This window comes from Trachurus trachurus (genome assembly GCF_905171665.1).
Source record: "Trachurus trachurus genome assembly, chromosome: 21".
Lineage (NCBI taxonomy): Eukaryota > Metazoa > Chordata > Actinopteri > Carangiformes > Carangidae > Trachurus > Trachurus trachurus.
Genome location: NC_139899.1, coordinates 28,363,451 through 28,380,349, shown reverse-complemented (window position 1 = coordinate 28,380,349; position 16,899 = coordinate 28,363,451). Strand labels below are relative to the sequence as shown.

The 16,899-nt window shown below is 39.6% G+C and overlaps 3 protein-coding genes across 3 annotated transcripts; all 3 read right to left on the bottom strand.

Moving 5' to 3' along the window:
- Positions 1–928: 928 nt before the first annotated feature.
- On the bottom strand, positions 929–2,684 carry LOC311004092 (gamma-crystallin S-1-like; the record flags this gene model as incomplete). The annotated part of the gene is made up of 3 exons (XM_083996041.1): positions 929–1,201; positions 2,307–2,549; positions 2,676–2,684. 3 exons carry the CDS (start codon positions 2,682–2,684, stop codon positions 929–931), a joined length of 525 nt encoding a protein of 174 aa, XP_083852167.1.
- A 1,257-nt stretch (positions 2,685–3,941) lies between these two features.
- Positions 3,942–6,074, bottom strand: LOC311004090 (gamma-crystallin M2-like; the record flags this gene model as incomplete). Its single annotated transcript, XM_083996039.1, has 3 exons — positions 3,942–4,217; positions 5,037–5,279; positions 6,063–6,074. The coding sequence occupies 3 exons, from the start codon at positions 6,072–6,074 to the stop codon at positions 3,942–3,944; spliced, it is 531 nt and encodes a 176-aa protein (XP_083852165.1).
- A 1,977-nt stretch (positions 6,075–8,051) lies between these two features.
- On the bottom strand, positions 8,052–15,714 carry c9h2orf80 (chromosome 9 C2orf80 homolog; the record flags this gene model as incomplete). The annotated part of the gene is made up of 8 exons (XM_083996711.1): positions 8,052–8,123; positions 9,060–9,169; positions 10,028–10,115; positions 11,109–11,186; positions 12,046–12,136; positions 12,914–12,996; positions 13,789–13,870; positions 15,674–15,714. 8 exons carry the CDS (start codon positions 15,712–15,714, stop codon positions 8,052–8,054), a joined length of 645 nt encoding a protein of 214 aa, XP_083852837.1.
- Positions 15,715–16,899: the final 1,185 nt, after the last annotated feature.

Genomic DNA, 16,899 nt, shown 5'->3' with positions numbered 1-16,899 from the left:
ATTCTTTTATCTTCTAAATCATGGTATTTTTTTAATTTACCTCTTCCTGTTTATCTGTGTGAACAATTTCCAGTCTTCAGTTTTACTTTAACAACATCTGGTCTCAACTTTGCTGCCCTGTAAAGTTTCATATTATTATTCCAAGATGAAAACATTTTCACCTCACCTTATACACCGCAATTTGACCTTGTGTTGACAGTAATTTCAGCTCTCGACCACTGCCCTCTGGTGGAAATGTTCACACAGTGTTTACAAGTCTAAAAAATGACTTGTAGTAATGTTAAAATCTTAATTTTTCAGTGATTTATACAAAAAACAACTTAATTTTCCTATTTTATATTAAAACAAGTTTAAAGGGCGATAAAATAATCTCACTTCGTCGAGTAAGTCACTGTTTTGATGCTTTTGCTCATGTCACGTAATGCTAATCAGCAGAAGGATTTTGCAGGTGTCAAGGAGATGTTGAAGTTCAGATTTCAAACTTTTTCTAAACACCTTAGATCTATTATTTTCAGGCATCAGATACAAACTATAGTTTTCTTTTGACATGACACAGTGTGATGTGCTCAAAACCACCAGAACAGTGACTAAATGGACTGTGAATAAACTCTACACCTCAAGACCAACAATGAACAGTTGAAGTTGAATGAACACTGAACAGAACCCTTTATGTGTGTAAAAGAAAGACTACAATAGAATACGCTTGAGCCTCGGTGTGGTCAGTGTCAATGCTTGCAGTATTTTATTCAGTCCTTGGATGAAAGTGAGGATGTCAGGCCAAGACCCCATCGCATCCTCCTGGGGAAACATGCCCTCCAAACGCAGAGAGCAAGAACAAAACTGAATACAATTGAGCACTGACGCCATTTTATTCAGCGTGTGAAAAAAGGCATAGAGTAGACAATTCACAAGAACGGTTCTTCTGTCTTTAGAGATCCATGAGGCGCCTGATGGAGCTGATCCTGGAGCTGTTTCCGCTCCACTCGTTGAAGCTCTTGTACTGGCCGGGCCTCAGGTAGTAGTGACGCCCCCTGTAGTGGGGCTGCTCGTACAGCAGCCAGTGGCCGTCCATCACGTTGCAGGAGTTGAAGTTGGACATGCGGAAACGCTCGTTGAGGTTGGGGCAGTCGCCTGTCAGCTCCATCATCTCACCTCTCATGTCGAAATGCTCGTACAGTCTTAACTTGTAGTTGTTGCTCTGCTGAAGTAGACATGTAGATCACGGTGTTATTATTGGGATGTAAAATCACATGGTTTTTATAATGTCAAAAATCTAAATGGTTTGCCCTTTTAGGAAACAGCGTATCTGCTTTGTTGAGAGTGAGCTGAGAAGATTGATACCACACACGCCCAGATTCTAAAAATGAAGCTACAGTGTGAGTAGCTAGTTAGCTTAGCTTAGCTTAGCATAAAGACAGGAAACAAGGAAAAATAGTAAACCTGGCTTATTTCTAAGGCCTACAAACCACCTGTAACCTCATGAAGTCTTTGCTGGTTTCCTGACAACTCGTCCTAACCAAGCAATACCGGAACACACCCACCTAAAACAGGTAACTGGCATTTCTTAGCTATTCTGAACATCAAATCAAATAAACAAGATTTAACATGACACTGAGTTTTCAAGGTTCCTTCTTGTTGTCACTAAACTGAGTCAGGCCCTATTTCCAATCTTTATGCTAAGCTAAGTGGCGGCTAACAAATACCAGAAAGAAAAAAAACATATTGACTCTTACTTTAAACCAAATTCCACAAATACAAATCTTTATAACTCAGGTGAAACTAAAATTCACAATTTAGCAAAGAAAAAAAAGTATTGTTGGAGTACTCCTTCTTCTTCTTTATTTATCTATTTTTTTAGCCTAGCAGTTGCGTTTAAATATCCAGACAACATTCCTCTGCAAAGTAAACATTTATCCATCAAAGGCGTAGCTACAAAACAGTCGATTGTACTGTATATTGTGGGTTGTTGGGAACATATTTTGAAAGTTCTTTGAGAGAAAAACACTTGAGTATGAATAATATTGTTTCGTCTGATCCTTTAGTAACAATTAAATTTAAGTCTGCCATTTAGCATTGAGGCTATATATAAAAAATAAATAGTTTGTAACACAATAATGTGGGTGTAAACAGATATAAGTGTTTATTAATGCGTTATATGTTAATATTCTGCTTATAAATATTTATGAATGGGACTAGGAATAAAGTGTCATGGTAAGTAAAGCTTTGTGTTCACTGATATTATGATGTTTTTTCTAACTTTATTTGGATCTTCCATAACCAGTAGGTCACGTCACAGCAGGTCTTACCATGGGGATCATGCGACAGGACCTAACACAGTCATTCATGCCGCTCATGCCCAGGTAGTCGGTGTACTCCCCCCTCTTCAGGAAGTACTGGTTTCCCGTGTAGCTGGGCCGGTCGTAGATCATGAACATGCCGCTCTCCACCCTGATGGAGCGGCAGCGGTCGAACATGGAGTGCAGGTCGGCGCAGTCGCTCATGCACTCATAGTAACGGCCTCCAAAGTGCCTGTCCTCGTAGAAGATGATCTGATCAGAGGAGCAGAGGACGGAGACAACGTCACATTAAACACTAAAAAAAAAAAAAAAAACCTGTCTTTTTTTTTCCCCATTTCCAAACTTCTCCCCACTCATAATGTAGAACTGGACACAAACCTTCCCCATAGTGAATCCTGCTGGTGGCTCAAAGAGCTCCCTATGTGTTTTTTGGAGCACTAAAGGTGAGCTTCATGTTTATATACATTAGCCTGTTGTTATTCTAATGAGGCCTGGTGTCAGCAACAGACCCTACAGGAGTCTTCCTACTCCTGTTCATCGTCACGGCTCATGTCAGAGCCACGGACAGACAGACACACACACAGAGCTCAGCTTCCAGCAACAGCCACAGCAGCAGCAGCGGCCGCCGGGCGCTGGAACAGTCACTGCTGAGCTCTCCCTCCCCTCCGACTTCTGTTTGTTTTACTGGGACCATTCAGTTGGTAAGAACCGGAGAGGATTTTACTGATAAGATAAATAATTTCTGTAGATTGATGTGTAGCAGCCTCACTGTCACCCCTGGAATATGAATCTCATCAACTGTTACGATATGAATACGTTAAAGGGACAACGAGGAGTTTCTATTTGGTTATAAAAAAGTCTCATATTAATGTGGATGAATCTACGTTACCCACACTTGTTAATGGGCCCATTTTCGATAAATATATCGTTTTGTCTCTATTGTTATTTTGTTATTATTAGTGGTGGTAGAAACGCTGGTCGGTGTTTCCTTACTTTCGGTTTCGTGGCGAGTCATGAGAATAACGCAGTCGAATCGCCGTTTATGGTCGGGACTACAACGGTATGTGATCGTCTTCGAACCTCTGACTTTAATTCTTGATGAATGAAAACATGAGTCTGTCTTGCGGCAGTCAAAGAATTTCACAGTGCGCGCGGAGGGTCACTAGTGTGAAAACTCCTCGTTGTCCCTTTAAATAGTGAATTCTGAGATAATGAAGTGTCTCGTAAGTGTTGGAGTGAACAGCTGTGTTGATGTGGACTCATTCAATAGGAACCATGGGAAATAAAAGATAGTGGTAAAATAATATTGTTTAAATTCGTCCAAACTGTCCTTTTTTTTTTCTTTTTTTTTTTAAATGAACATTCATTCACAAGTACAGAGTTCACAGAGAGCAAGAAGTTTTACAACAGATCCTTTTATTATTTTCTTATTTAAACAGAATCACGTTGGGTCAATGCGTGTTGAGCCGATTCAAACATCCCACTCCATGTTGTTGTTTTAGTTTATTCCATGAACTTTTTTTCAAGGAGGGAAAGTTGGTGTTTTTTTTTTTGTTTCTTTTTTTTCTTTTCTTTTTTTTTCTTATTTTGTTTTGTTTATGAAAACTGAAAGAAAAAAGTCAAATAAAATCAAACTTCCAGATTTTAAAAGTCGGTGATCCTGCGGAAGGAGCCGGTGGTGGCGCAGGTGGCCCCCCAGTCACTGAACTTGCGGTACTCCCCTGGCCGCATGAAGTACTGGCGTCCGCGGTAGTTGGGGTGCTCGTACATGGTCCAGTAGCCGTCCATGACGTTGCAGGAGTAGATGTCGCGGCTGCGGAAGTGATCCTGCACCGATTCGCAGTCGTCGCTGAACTCCATCATCTGGCCCTGGAAGTTGGGCCTCTCGTAGATGCGCATGCGGTACGGGCCCTCGCTGGTCTGGATGTGGGGAAGCGAGATAGAGCGAAGAAGGTTAAAGGCAAGGCAATTTTATTTGTATAGCCCGTTTCTTTACAAACAGTTTGTCTCAAAGGGGCTTTACATGGCATCGTAACAACATCCTCTGTCCTTAGACCCTCACATCGACTGAGGAAAAACTCCATGGAAAACCCTTTTAACAGGGAAAAATCTGAGAAACCTCAGGGTGAGCAACAGAGGAGGGATCCCTCACCCAGGACGGACAGACGTGCAATAGATGTTGTTACAGACAAGAAAACAGTTTACAGTTTATGACACAGAATGTGCGAAATATGGAAATGTTAGCAAGAGTTAAAGGTTAGATGTGGAGTTCTGTGCAAATGGTGAGTGGATTTTTTCAATCAGTCAATCAAGGGGGCGATTAATTTAAGTCTAAGCAGTAAACCTGATGGTAAAAACTGAAACTGTTTATGTGAGGGATGAGAGCAGTCGGACAAGATGGAGCTTGCTTTCTTTCTTGATCAGCTGTTTGTTGTTGTAGAGTTCTTGTAAAGTTTGTTGTGCAGAGTGCAGACCCAATGATTTAACTGCTAACACTGAGTAGGTTTCTGTCTTTAACTTTCAGAGATTGAAATCCAACAAATAAAGGAAAATGTGATTCAATGAATGAAAGAACGATAGAACATCAGTCATCAGGGAAGAATCAACCTGGAGTTTAGAGAGTTTTCGAAGGCAAAATGTAGTTAAATCCAATTAATCCAACAACACATTCAACCAAAACAACATCATTCATCCGTCATCGTCCGTTAAAAAGGAAGCCAGAAGCCTCGGTTCGCTCACATAGTTGAAGGTCTGGCAGGAGCGGATGGTGTCGTTGTAGCCCATCCAGCGCTGGTAGTCTGGGTACTCGCCCCTGGTCAGGACGTACTGGTAGCCGGTGTAGTTGGGCTTCTCGTACAGAACCCAGCAGCCGCTCTCCACCTTGATGGAGTTGCAGCGGCTGAAGTGAGGGTGCATGTCAGGGCAGTCGGTGTCGCACTCATAGGAGCGACCCTGGAAGTTCCTGTCCTCATAGAAGGTGATCTGGACCGGGGAGAAGAAGTTTTGAGCATCAACATCGTCAAACACCAGTTCATATTTGTATTAGTTCATCTATATATCTGATAAAAGGCTATTACATGTTTAATATAAAGAATCTCATGCTAAAGAGGCTCCTTTTCACTTTATTATGGACATACAGGATAATAATTACAACATTAATCATTCCTTCCTTCTGAATTAACTAGACTTTTTTATATTACAGACAAAAACTCAGTCTTTCCAAGAATATTTGTCTTATTTTTTGTCAAAATGTCTCAATTTTAGTCAAAACTAACCTCTTTCCACTTAAAATAAGACTCATCACCTAAAAATTAACTTGTTTTTAGATATTTTTGACTTGTTTCAAACTAATTTTCAATTGAAATAAGTAGAAAAATCTGCCAGTGAAAGCAAGTTTTTTTTGTGCTTGTAATAAGAAAGAAAAACTTGCTCCACTGTCAGATTTTTCTACTTATTTCAAGTGAAAATATGCTTGAAAAAAGTAAAAAAGTGTCTTAAAAACAAGCTACTTTTTAATGTGATGAGTCTTATTTTAAGTATAATGAGATTTGTTTTGACTAGAAATGACATTTTGACCAGAAATAAGACAAATATTCTTGGTAAGATTTTGAGTTTTTGCAGTGTTTTGTTGAATTTCTTCAGCTGGTTCATGATAAATGATCTCTCTTGTTTAATGCTCTGTGAAGCCGAGAGCTGAACCGCATTAAGAACTGAAATAATAAACTTCATCCACACTGCAAAAAACAAACAGACAGCTCTTCTTACCTTACTACTCATCCTGCAAACAGTGCTGGAGCCGGTCACCTACGGGGGGTCAAATGATGGTGGTCTCACAAAGCAGCACCAGAGCCCCGCTATATAAACCTCAATCAAAGGGTTAGCAGATCCCACTTTAGCTGTTTTTTCAAAGAGCGGGGATTTAATGCGCTGGCATCGCTGCCAAAAGTCTTGATCCTGGGCATAGAGCAAAAAAAACCCTGAATCATCAACACAAAAAAGTCGTAGCAGGCAAATTGCTGACCCGCCGTGCCCCCCCCACCCCCTCACGCCGTTGTGATTGATATTATGGACGTTTGCGTTTCGTCCCCTCATCGAACATCATCAGCTGGATTTGAAGTTTTGCAGAATGTCAGAGGTCATCACAATGATAATGATAATAAAAAGCGACATGGGTAAACCATAAGGAGCACTGCAGCAACAACTCTCTTAACCACTGCAACCTTTTACTTGAGCACTGTAGCACCTTATTACATTGTAGGTTGTTGTTGTTCATCTTAGCACAACTCCAACAAAAAAACCCTGCCCTGGTTCTTGCATTGCTGCACCCCCCCATTTCATCTATCCAGTTCATATTTGTATTAGTTTATCTATATATCGGATAAAAGGCTATTACATTGGCTATTATTACATGTTTTATATAAAGAATCTCATGCTAAAGAGGCTCCTTTTCACTTTATTATGGATATACAGGATAATAATTACAACATTAATCATTCCTTCCTTCTGAATTACTGTAACTAGACTTTTTTATATTACAGACACAAAGAATGTGGATTTGTTTTTGCAAAAACTCAAAGTCTTTCCAAGAATATTTGTCTTATTTCTTGTCTGCATTGTTGCACTCCTTCCCATCTACTCACCTCCGACAGCCGACTCAAACCCCCCATTTCATCTATCCATCCCTGACAGTTTTTTATTGCGCACTGTAGCACTTTATCACACTGTACTATCACTTGTCTTGTTTTTAATCTATTTATATATATAGGCTACATATATATTTTCTGTTTGTGCCAAGAGTCAGTGAAACGAAATGTCGTTCTATGCACACTGTGTATTTTGAATGACAATAATATTCTATTCTTCTATATTTTGGTTTCGTTGTGTTCTCAACCCATCCGAGCCCAACTCCATCAAGAAACCCCGTCCTGGTCTTGCATTGCTGCATCTTCATCCATTTTATCCATCCATAAATAGTCTTTTTTTTTTGTTTTTTCATAGTAGCGTCATGTTAATTGTCTCTCTTTGTAGTTTTTTTGTCTGTTTGTTGGTTTCTGTTGGATACATGTGTGTTTTTCCTGTTTTATGAATTCTGTTGTTATGTCCTTGTGTTTATTTTAATGGCTTTTAACACCTTGCCAGGAGGACTACAGTCGGAAACACTGGCACTTTTACATTTTACTATGTCCATTAATGTGCATTGTCCTCCTTAAAGGGACAACGAGGAGTTTCTATTTGGTTATAAAAAAGTCTCACGTTAATGTGGATGAATCTACGTTACCACTTGTTAATGGGCCCATTTTCGATAAATACATCATTTTGTCTCTATCGTTATTTTGTTATTATTAGTGGTGGTGGAAATGCTGGTTGAGCCGACCAGCGTTTTTTACTTTCGGTTTTGTGGCGAGTCATGAGAATAACGCCGCCGAATCGCCGTTTATGGTCGGAACTACGACGGTATGTGATCGTCTTCGAACCTCTGACTTTAATTCTTGATGAATGAAAACATGAGTCTGTCTTGCGCCGGTCAAAGAATTTCACGGTGCGCGGAGGCTCATAAATGTAGTGTGGAAACGCTTCGCTTTTCCAAAACTCCTCGTTGTCCCTTTAAATAAATAAATTAAATTAAATTAAATTAAAAAAACACAGAGTGAGTGAACAGAGAGGAGGCTGTGCTCGGGTTTTATTTCATTTCAACATCTCAGTGTTTCGGTGACGGAGCAGCGGAGGTCACAGGTCACCGTGACGACGACTTCTTCAGTCCTGCAGAGACTCCTGGGAGCCCTCGTAGTGCTCGGCCCCTCCCCCTCTCTGACCGCCGCTGCTGTCCTGAGGGTCACACACACACACACACACACACACACGTATATGATGATGTCATGACTGTTTGGATCCACAGGGGGGCAGCAGAGGCTGAGTTAACCCTTCCCTTCCTCCATCCTTCCTTCTTTCCTTCCTTTCTCCCTTCCTTCTTTCCACAATCCCCTTTCCCTTCCTTCTTTCCCTTCTTCTTCCTTCCTTGAACAAATCTCTTCCCTTCCTCCATCCTTCTTTCCTTCCCTTTTCCCTTCCTTCTTTTCACAATCCTTTTTCCCTTTCTTCCTTCTTCTTCCTTCCTTGAACGAATCTGTTCCCTCCTTCCATCTTTCTTTCCTTCTTTCCTTTTTCCCTTCCTTCTTTTCACAATCCTTTTCCCCTTCCTTCCTTCCTTCCTTCCTTCCTTCCTTCCTTCCTTCCTTCCTTCCTTCCTTCCTTCCTTCCTTCCTTCCTTCCTTCCTTCCTTCCTTCCTCCTTGACCCAGGAGGACAACAGGAGGGTTAAAACCTGATCAATCAGTGATGATTGATCAGCTGATATCCTTCATGTTCACATAAACACACTTTTTTTTTGCAGTGATCCTCAAGGTTCAAACAAATCTGTGTTGGAGGTTCAACATTTTACTGTTTAACAATCAATAACTTTGATTTAACTTTGACTATTGATAATGTCCTCTGAATAGAATCGATAGAAATCAGTAGAAACAGGTGAAAATCCTCAGATTAATAATTGTTGTGAGGATCAAACTGTAAAAACTGAATGAACAACAACACTGACGTTACGTTTCTCTAGTAGATCGACCAATAAGAAACATCGGTTCTGATCAGACAGACGATTGATCAGAGGCTCTGATCGATCAACCTCTAATGATTTTCTCCTCTATATTCTGCATTAATTAAATAATATATAAATATATTAACAACAGTGTAAACTGCTGTGGAGACTCACACTGAGGAAGGACTGAGACGAGGATGATGAGGATGAAGGCGGCTGCTTCCCTCGTCCAGGTGGAGCGGTGACCTTTGACCTCTCTGACAGCCATCGCTTCAACTTCTGATCTGTGACGAGTTCAGTTTATAACGACTACACCCGATCAAGCTTTAGTTGATACACTATTAAACACTTCATAATTAGTATCAATACAGGAGGATGAATGATTTATGAATGATGGATTATAATTATTCAATAAGAATGACTAATTCAATCAATCAAACTTTATCTATTGAGCACTTTTCATGCACAAAGAAGCAGCTCAAAGTGTTTTACATACAGATGGAAATTAGCCTAGAGCTAAATCTGGTGTATTTACGTATTGTATGTTCATGAATACGCAGACAAATAAATGAAATGAAACTTTGGATACAAAGATATCCTCCCGTCACACACACACACACACACACACACAAATTCACACACATATGTACTTATACAGAATTAAAAACACTGAACTATTTGAAGTGAGGAAACACCAGAGTGAATAAAAAGAATATAAGACATAAAAATGAAAATAAATGAAAAGTAGAAAGACATAAGTAAGGTACGACGGAGTATTAGGGCCACATTGACAAAAAAAACAAAAAAAAAACACATACTTTGAGAATAAAGTCATACATTTACAAGAATAAAGTTGTAAATTTACGAGAATAAAGTCGTACATTTCCTACGAGAAAAAAATCATAACATTACGAGAATAAAGTCGTAAATTTGCGACTTTATTCTCGAGGTCTGTGATTTTTTTATTTGTCAATGTGGCCCTAATACTCCGTCGTAGTACGGGTCATAAAAGGATAGAAAAGAATAGCATAGAAAAATAAAGAATAAATAAACATATATATAAATAAAAGAGGAAATAAAATGTTAAAACTCTATTCAATTAACTTCTTATTAATGAATATTAGTTATTGATCTCCACTCACTGTGCTTCCTGGAGTGGTGCACGGCCTTGTAGGAGCCGAGCATGGCCAGAGGATGGTAGGAGAGAGAGAACGGGTAGACGATGGTCGCCTGAGGAGGAGAGAGAGAGGTTATCTACACACACACACACACACACACACACACACACACACACACACACATATATGATGATGTCATGACTGTTTGGATCCACAGGGGGGCAGCAGAGGCTGAGTTAACCTTTCCCTTCCTCCATCCTTCCTTCTTTCCTTCCTTTCTCCCTTCCTTCTTTTCACAATCCCTTCCTTCCTTCCTTCCTTCCTTCCTTCCTTCCTTCCTTCCTTCCTTCCTTCCTTCCTTCCTTCCTTCCTTCCTTCCTTCCTTCTTTTCACAATCCCTTCTTTCCTTCCTTTCTCCCTTCCTTCTTTTCACAATCCCTTCCTTCCTTCCTTCCTTCCTTCCTTCCTTCCTTCCTTCCTTCCTTCCTTCCTTCCTTCCTTCCTTCCTTCCTTCCTTCCTTCCTTCCTTCCTTCCTTCCTTTCTCCCTTCCTTCTTTTCACAATCCCTGCCTTCCTTCCTTCCTCCAGCCTTCCTTCTTTCCTTCCTTTCTCCCTTCCTTCTTTTCACAATCCCTTCCTCCCTTCCTACTTTTCACAATCCCTTCCTTCCTTCCTTCCTCCATCCTTCCTTCTTTCCTTCCTTCCTTCTTCTTCCTTCCTTGAACGAATCTGTTCCCTCCCTCCATCTTTCTTTCCTTCCTTTTTCCCTTCCATCTGTCCACAATCCTTTTTCCTTTCCTTCCTTCCTTCCTTCCTTCCTTCCTTCCTTCCTTCCTTCCTTCCTTCCTTCCTTCCTTCCTTCCTTCCTTCCTTCCTTCCTTCGTCCTTCCTTGAATGAATCTGTTCCATCCCTTCCTTCCTCTTCATTCCTTACTTCCCTTCGTCCTTACTTCTTCCTTCCTTTTTGACCCAATTGACACACACACACACACACACACACACACACACACACACACACACACACACACACACACACACACACACACACACACACACACACACACACACACACACACACACACACACACACACCCTGTGGCTGTACCTTGGACTGGTGGTTGGGGAAGGAAGCAGCTGGTTTACATCTGTACAGAGACAGGATTTCCTCCACAGGCAGGTGAGTCTGAGACAGAGACACAGACACAGGTAACAACTGCTCCTCTCTTATTGATTATTTATCATTGATTATCACCAAATCATTGATGAGTTTCTCTGTTTCTCTACAGTACCTGTCAACTTCTTCTTCATCAGCCTTCTCAGTTTCCAGAGTATTTTTCTCTCATTTAAACACAAACTCCTTGATCAATTGGTGCTTATTGTTTTACACTGCAAAAACTCAAAATCTTTCCAATAATATTTGTCTTATTTCTTGTCAAAATGTCTCATTTCTAGTCAAAACTAATCTCTTTCCACTTAAAATAAGACTCATCACCTAAAAATCTACTTGTTTTTAGATAATTTTCATTTGTTTCAAACACATTTTCACTTGAAATAAGTAGAAAAATCTGCCAGTGAAAGCAAGTTTTTTGTGCTTGTAATAAGAAGAAAAACTTCACTGTCAGATTTTTCTACTTATTTCAAGTGAAAATATGCTTGAAAGGAGTTTTAAAAAAGTGTCTAAAAACAAGCTACTTTTTATATGATGAGTCTTATTTTAAGTATAATGGGATTTGTTTTGACTAGAAATAAAACAAATATTCTTGGTAAGATATTTGAGTTTGTTTTTATCAACTTTTATTTCAGAAGTTCATTAAAAAAAAAAAAAATTCTCTTTACTTAGTTTCATTTCACTCATTTTAAGAAATGTGCTACATTAATGAAGTTATCATTTGTTTATTATGAGCATCAATAAATTAGAAAAATAAAATTAAAGAAGTTTGGTTGTTGACAGACACCTGGATGGATCCTTCCTTCCTCTTTAATGGATTTAACCCAAATGAGACGTCGGTGTTTTAATGAAAACAGTTTTAATTTCCTCTCACCATGATGATGCCAGCGAACGACGACAGGATCATGGCCTCGCGCTCCAACCTGTTGGGGTACTGAGCTGCTCCTGAGCTGCGGGCTGCTCCACTGGCAAACAGAGGGAACAACATGCAGGGATCAATTCATCATAATCATAATTATAATATTGGTTATTTTAACCACAGGAGACAGAGGAGACTGAAATCTTCACCTGCTCTGAGTCTGAAAAGTCTCAGGTGAAGTTTTATCTCCCACTCTAAACAACAGTGTTAATTTGTATGTGAAATATATTAAATAGAGATAGACATAGAGCAGATATACGATAGATTAGTTATAAGAAACTTCGTTAGCACTTTACTTGAATAGGTATTCATAAGATGGACATAACACTGTCATAACCACGACATAACAGCTGTCATAAACATCAATGAATACTTAGACAGCTGTCGTTAAGTGTCATTCGGTAAGTTATGTCACTTTTAATGCAAAGTTGACATTATTTGAGACGTCCTTGTTATGAGAACTTGACATAATTTTTTAAAGTTTGGCAATTAGGTCTGCTATGACAGTTTAAATTGTCTTTATGTCAAGTTGTCAGAACAAAAACATCTCAAACAATGTCAACTTTGCATTAAAAGTGTCATAACTTACCGAATGACACTTAACAACAGCTGTCATAAGTATTCATTGATGTTTATGACAGCTGTTATGTCAATATTATGAATACCTATTCAAGTAAAGTGTTACCGAAACTTAATTTATCCCTAAGAGGAAATTGATTATATTATAAATTACACTGTGACAGCACCGTTGGACCAAATTTAAAATATTCCAGATGATCTTCGTCACATTTCTAAATGTTGATTTAATCTGGATTAGGCTCACATGATGTCCCTGTGGAGGACGTCTCGCCCTTCGTCCCTGTCCAGCCACCAGAGGGCGACACTGATGGCGAGGTCATAATGAGCCTGTAACGTTCAGACAGAATATAAGAACACATGTGGAGACGGAGAGGAGGAGTCACAGGTCACAGCTGCTGTTCAGGGCCGTTGCTAGGAATTCTGGGCCCCCTTAAAGAATACTAAAGTGGGCCCCTCCCCCTAACTTTTCCTTTTTTTTTTCTTAGACTACGTATGTATTATCGTTTTTTATTTAGCCTTCTTTGTTTTGATGCTAATGCAGCATTACACTGCAAAAACTCAAGTATCTCAGCAAGAATATTTGTCTTATTTCTAGTCAAAATGTAATTTCTAGTCAAAACAAATCTCATTATACTTAAAATAAGACACATCATATTAAAAGTAGCTTGTTTTTAGACACTTTTTACTTCTTTCAAGCAGATTTTCACTTGGAATAAGTAGAAAAAAAATCTGATAGTGGAGCAAGTTTTTCTTCCTTATTACAAGCACAAAAAACTTACTTGCACTGGCAGATTTTTCTATTTATTGTGAATTTAAGTGAAAATTATCTAAAAGCAAGTAAATTTTTAGGTAATGAGTCTTATTTTAAGTGGAAAGAGATTAGTTTTGACTAGAAATGAGACATTTGGACAAGAAATAAGACAAATATTCTTGGAAAGATGTTGAGTTTTTACAGTGTACTATGAGTATTAGTCAGGGTCTTACGCAGAATAAATCAGTCATACAAAGATTAGACTACTGGGGTTTTTTATGGGCCCCACTGGGCGCCGGGCCCCTAGAATTATCATCACCTTTCTCCCCTATACAACGGCCCTGCTGCTGTTACAGATGTTTTACTACCAGGTCGTCCAGCAGGGAGGACGTCCCCCGTCCCTGAGGGTCAAACCACTTCTCCCTGAGTCTCTGTCCGATGTAATCGCCTCTGTCCACGTCCACAGGGAATAAAAAAATCAATTAGTTTGAAAGTTTTAAGGGGAGACAGACACTACAGGTGAATAGGGTAAAGATTTTAACTAACACATATCACCATGACACTTCCCAAGTTTATCACTTACATTAAGACAAATATTTTTTGTATTACAAGTTTTGTCAAATTTTATGTTTAAATATGAAAATGAGGCAACATCTAATGAAATATGCACTAATTTGCATACATTTCCAGAACCGAAATCTGAAAAAAGTAAAGTAAAGTAGCTGTTAACTTTTGGTGAATTTAGGAGAAATCTACTGACGGAAGACACAAAATGAAGTAAAATAACCACCTAGATGTGGATTTTCTTTAAACTTTCTTTAAACTTTTCTGAAAGGTATGTTAAAGCAGAAGTAAGCAATATTTTTGTGTTAATATAAGTCTTAAATAGTTATATCTTCCGACAGCAATCACTTACATAGAGTGTTTGGACCGAAACACGGGTCTGTCAGTCACTTTGCTCTGCTCTGAGCCGAGGAGAAAACTTTTCTCGTATCCTACAAGTTTTATCCAATGAGGAGAGAGAACGGCATAAAGGGGCAGTCCTCTCTGTGTGTGCAGCCAAGGGATGCGCGTGAATGTGGTGACGTAGGGACGAGGACCAATAGATCCATGACGAGGGCGGGGGCTGCTAACTCCATCGGCTGACAAGACGTTATGGTGCGTTCAAGGCAACTCGTAACTCGTGTTTTTCCGACCTGTGAAGTCGTACCAGTTCGATCTGGTACAAGTTCACCGGTCGGAAGTTACGAGTGGCCGTTATAGTGACTTTCACAGGTAAAACAGGTCGGAAAAACACGAGTGGGTTGCCTGGAACGCTACAAAGTCGTAAGTTGTGACTTGAAGCTGTAATTTACAGTTTCAAAAGCCTGCCTGGAACGCAGCATTAGCCAAAACGACCGGATCGCTTACTTCTGCTTTAAGGAAGAAAAATAGCCCAAAATCTCAAAATTGATCAGTGCATGAAAAAACTGTGTTTTTGCCTGTTAGTTTAGTTTTAGTTTTTAGTTTAGTTTTAGTTTATTTCAGACATGTTAAAAGAAATAAAACATAATACAGAAATGGACAGACATAACAAATAAAAACTTTGCAAAGACAACATCTGAACAAAAAAAAAAAAAAAAAAAAATACTAATAATTGAAAATAAAGATAATTTGATTTTTTTGTTTGTTTGTTTTTTCATATCCGAAAAGGAGTGGGAAGAAGTAAATCTAATTTACTCCCACCGCTTATTCATAAATTATCTATCAAGTTATCTAGTCATTATAGTCTATACAATAAATTAATTTATGAGTTTTTTAACTGGATTTATTCTAATATATTATTATATTTATATACATATAGATTTATTCTAACATATGATTACTAATCTTTATCTCTCTATATAGTCGTATACATATAAAAACATATACAAACACATTCATACATACAAAGACAAACTGAAAGTAACACGAACCGAGCAACAAATAAACTAAGTCGGTAAATAATACCCAAATAAATAATAATAAGCACCTTGTGGTTGTCAGACACCCTCATTTCTGTACATACTGAAAATAATTTCTCTGTATTTCTTTTTGAACTGGATCATGTTTGGACATTCAAACTGTTCCATAGTTTAGTTCCACAGATAGGAACACAAAAGCTCCTTCTTGTTGTGCGTATGTTACGGATTTTGTAATTAAATTTTCCCCTTAAGTTATAATAGTGTCTTAGTATAATTAGTGTCTCGCCAACGTAACGTCTCGTTCACTCACATCAGAGCCTCAACGTCTCGTTTCAGCTGCTTCGCCCCCATGACGTCCCCCACCTGCTGCTGCTGCTGCGTCCACAGAGGACAAGACAGAGGTCAGAGGTCAGGGGTCAAACTGGTGTGGCTAAAAGACAAAGGAGAACGGGCGACTTAAAGGGATAGTTCACCCAAAATTGAAATTTCACTCATTATCTACTCCCCCTCATGTGGACTAAGGGCTGGGAGAAGTTTCAGAGTCCTCCGTGGCTTCTCTGAGTTACAGGGGGTCTCGGCGTAGCAGTGCATGTCTATATGACGGTTGCAAATGGATACCAACTGTCTTCGTAACAAAAAGACACACCAAAAAACATCCAAATACCTCCATGCTGCTCGTATGTAATGTCCGTCTTGTATTGAAGCCCTGAAATGTGAAATTGTCCCGAAAGAAATTAAATAGGCTAAGTCTATATTTCAAGCTTGTTTGTAGCGGAAGCTCCTCGGTCCCGGTTCATCCAAATTGGACGAACCGGGAAGAGAGGCAGGCCTGGCACACAGTAGCATGTGAGGAGACACAGACAGCGTGCGGAGGAAGGGGTGTGTGTGTGGTGTGTCTGGTACTTGCTGCAGTCGCGGTGTGTGTGTAGCGAGCCCCGAGCAGAGAGGGAGAGTCAAGGCTTCGACTATAAAACCATGGACCCCAACCCGGGTAAAAAAAAAAGAAAAGGCGGCAGGGCCGGACTGGGAGACTTTTTAGGCCAGGAGTTAGTCAGGTAACCAGGCCACCCTGGCCTCGCCCACTGGCGCACGTTCACGCCCACACCTACATGCATTGGCACGCATGTACACACACACACACACACACACACACACACACACACACACACACACACACACACAGTGCATTCCAAATAGAAGTTCAAATATGGGACCTATGTACAAACTATATACAGTAACTTTTGTGTTTGGGGCCGGGCTGGTAAATACAGTAACACAACAATCCTCAGCAAAATCCACTAACACACTTACTAGAAGAGAATAAAGGTTTAACGCAGTGCCAAGGTTACATAAAAGTCATATCACGTGGAATGTCAACTGCCTCTTTGGCATATATTTTTATGTGTAGCCTACAATATAACCTAATAAACAAAGACAAATGAAAGAGAGAGAGAAAAAGAAAGGCGCTGGAGGAGGATGCGGCCAAATGCCTTAAGTTGACAAATGTATTCAGCCCTCCCCCAGCCAAGATACCTC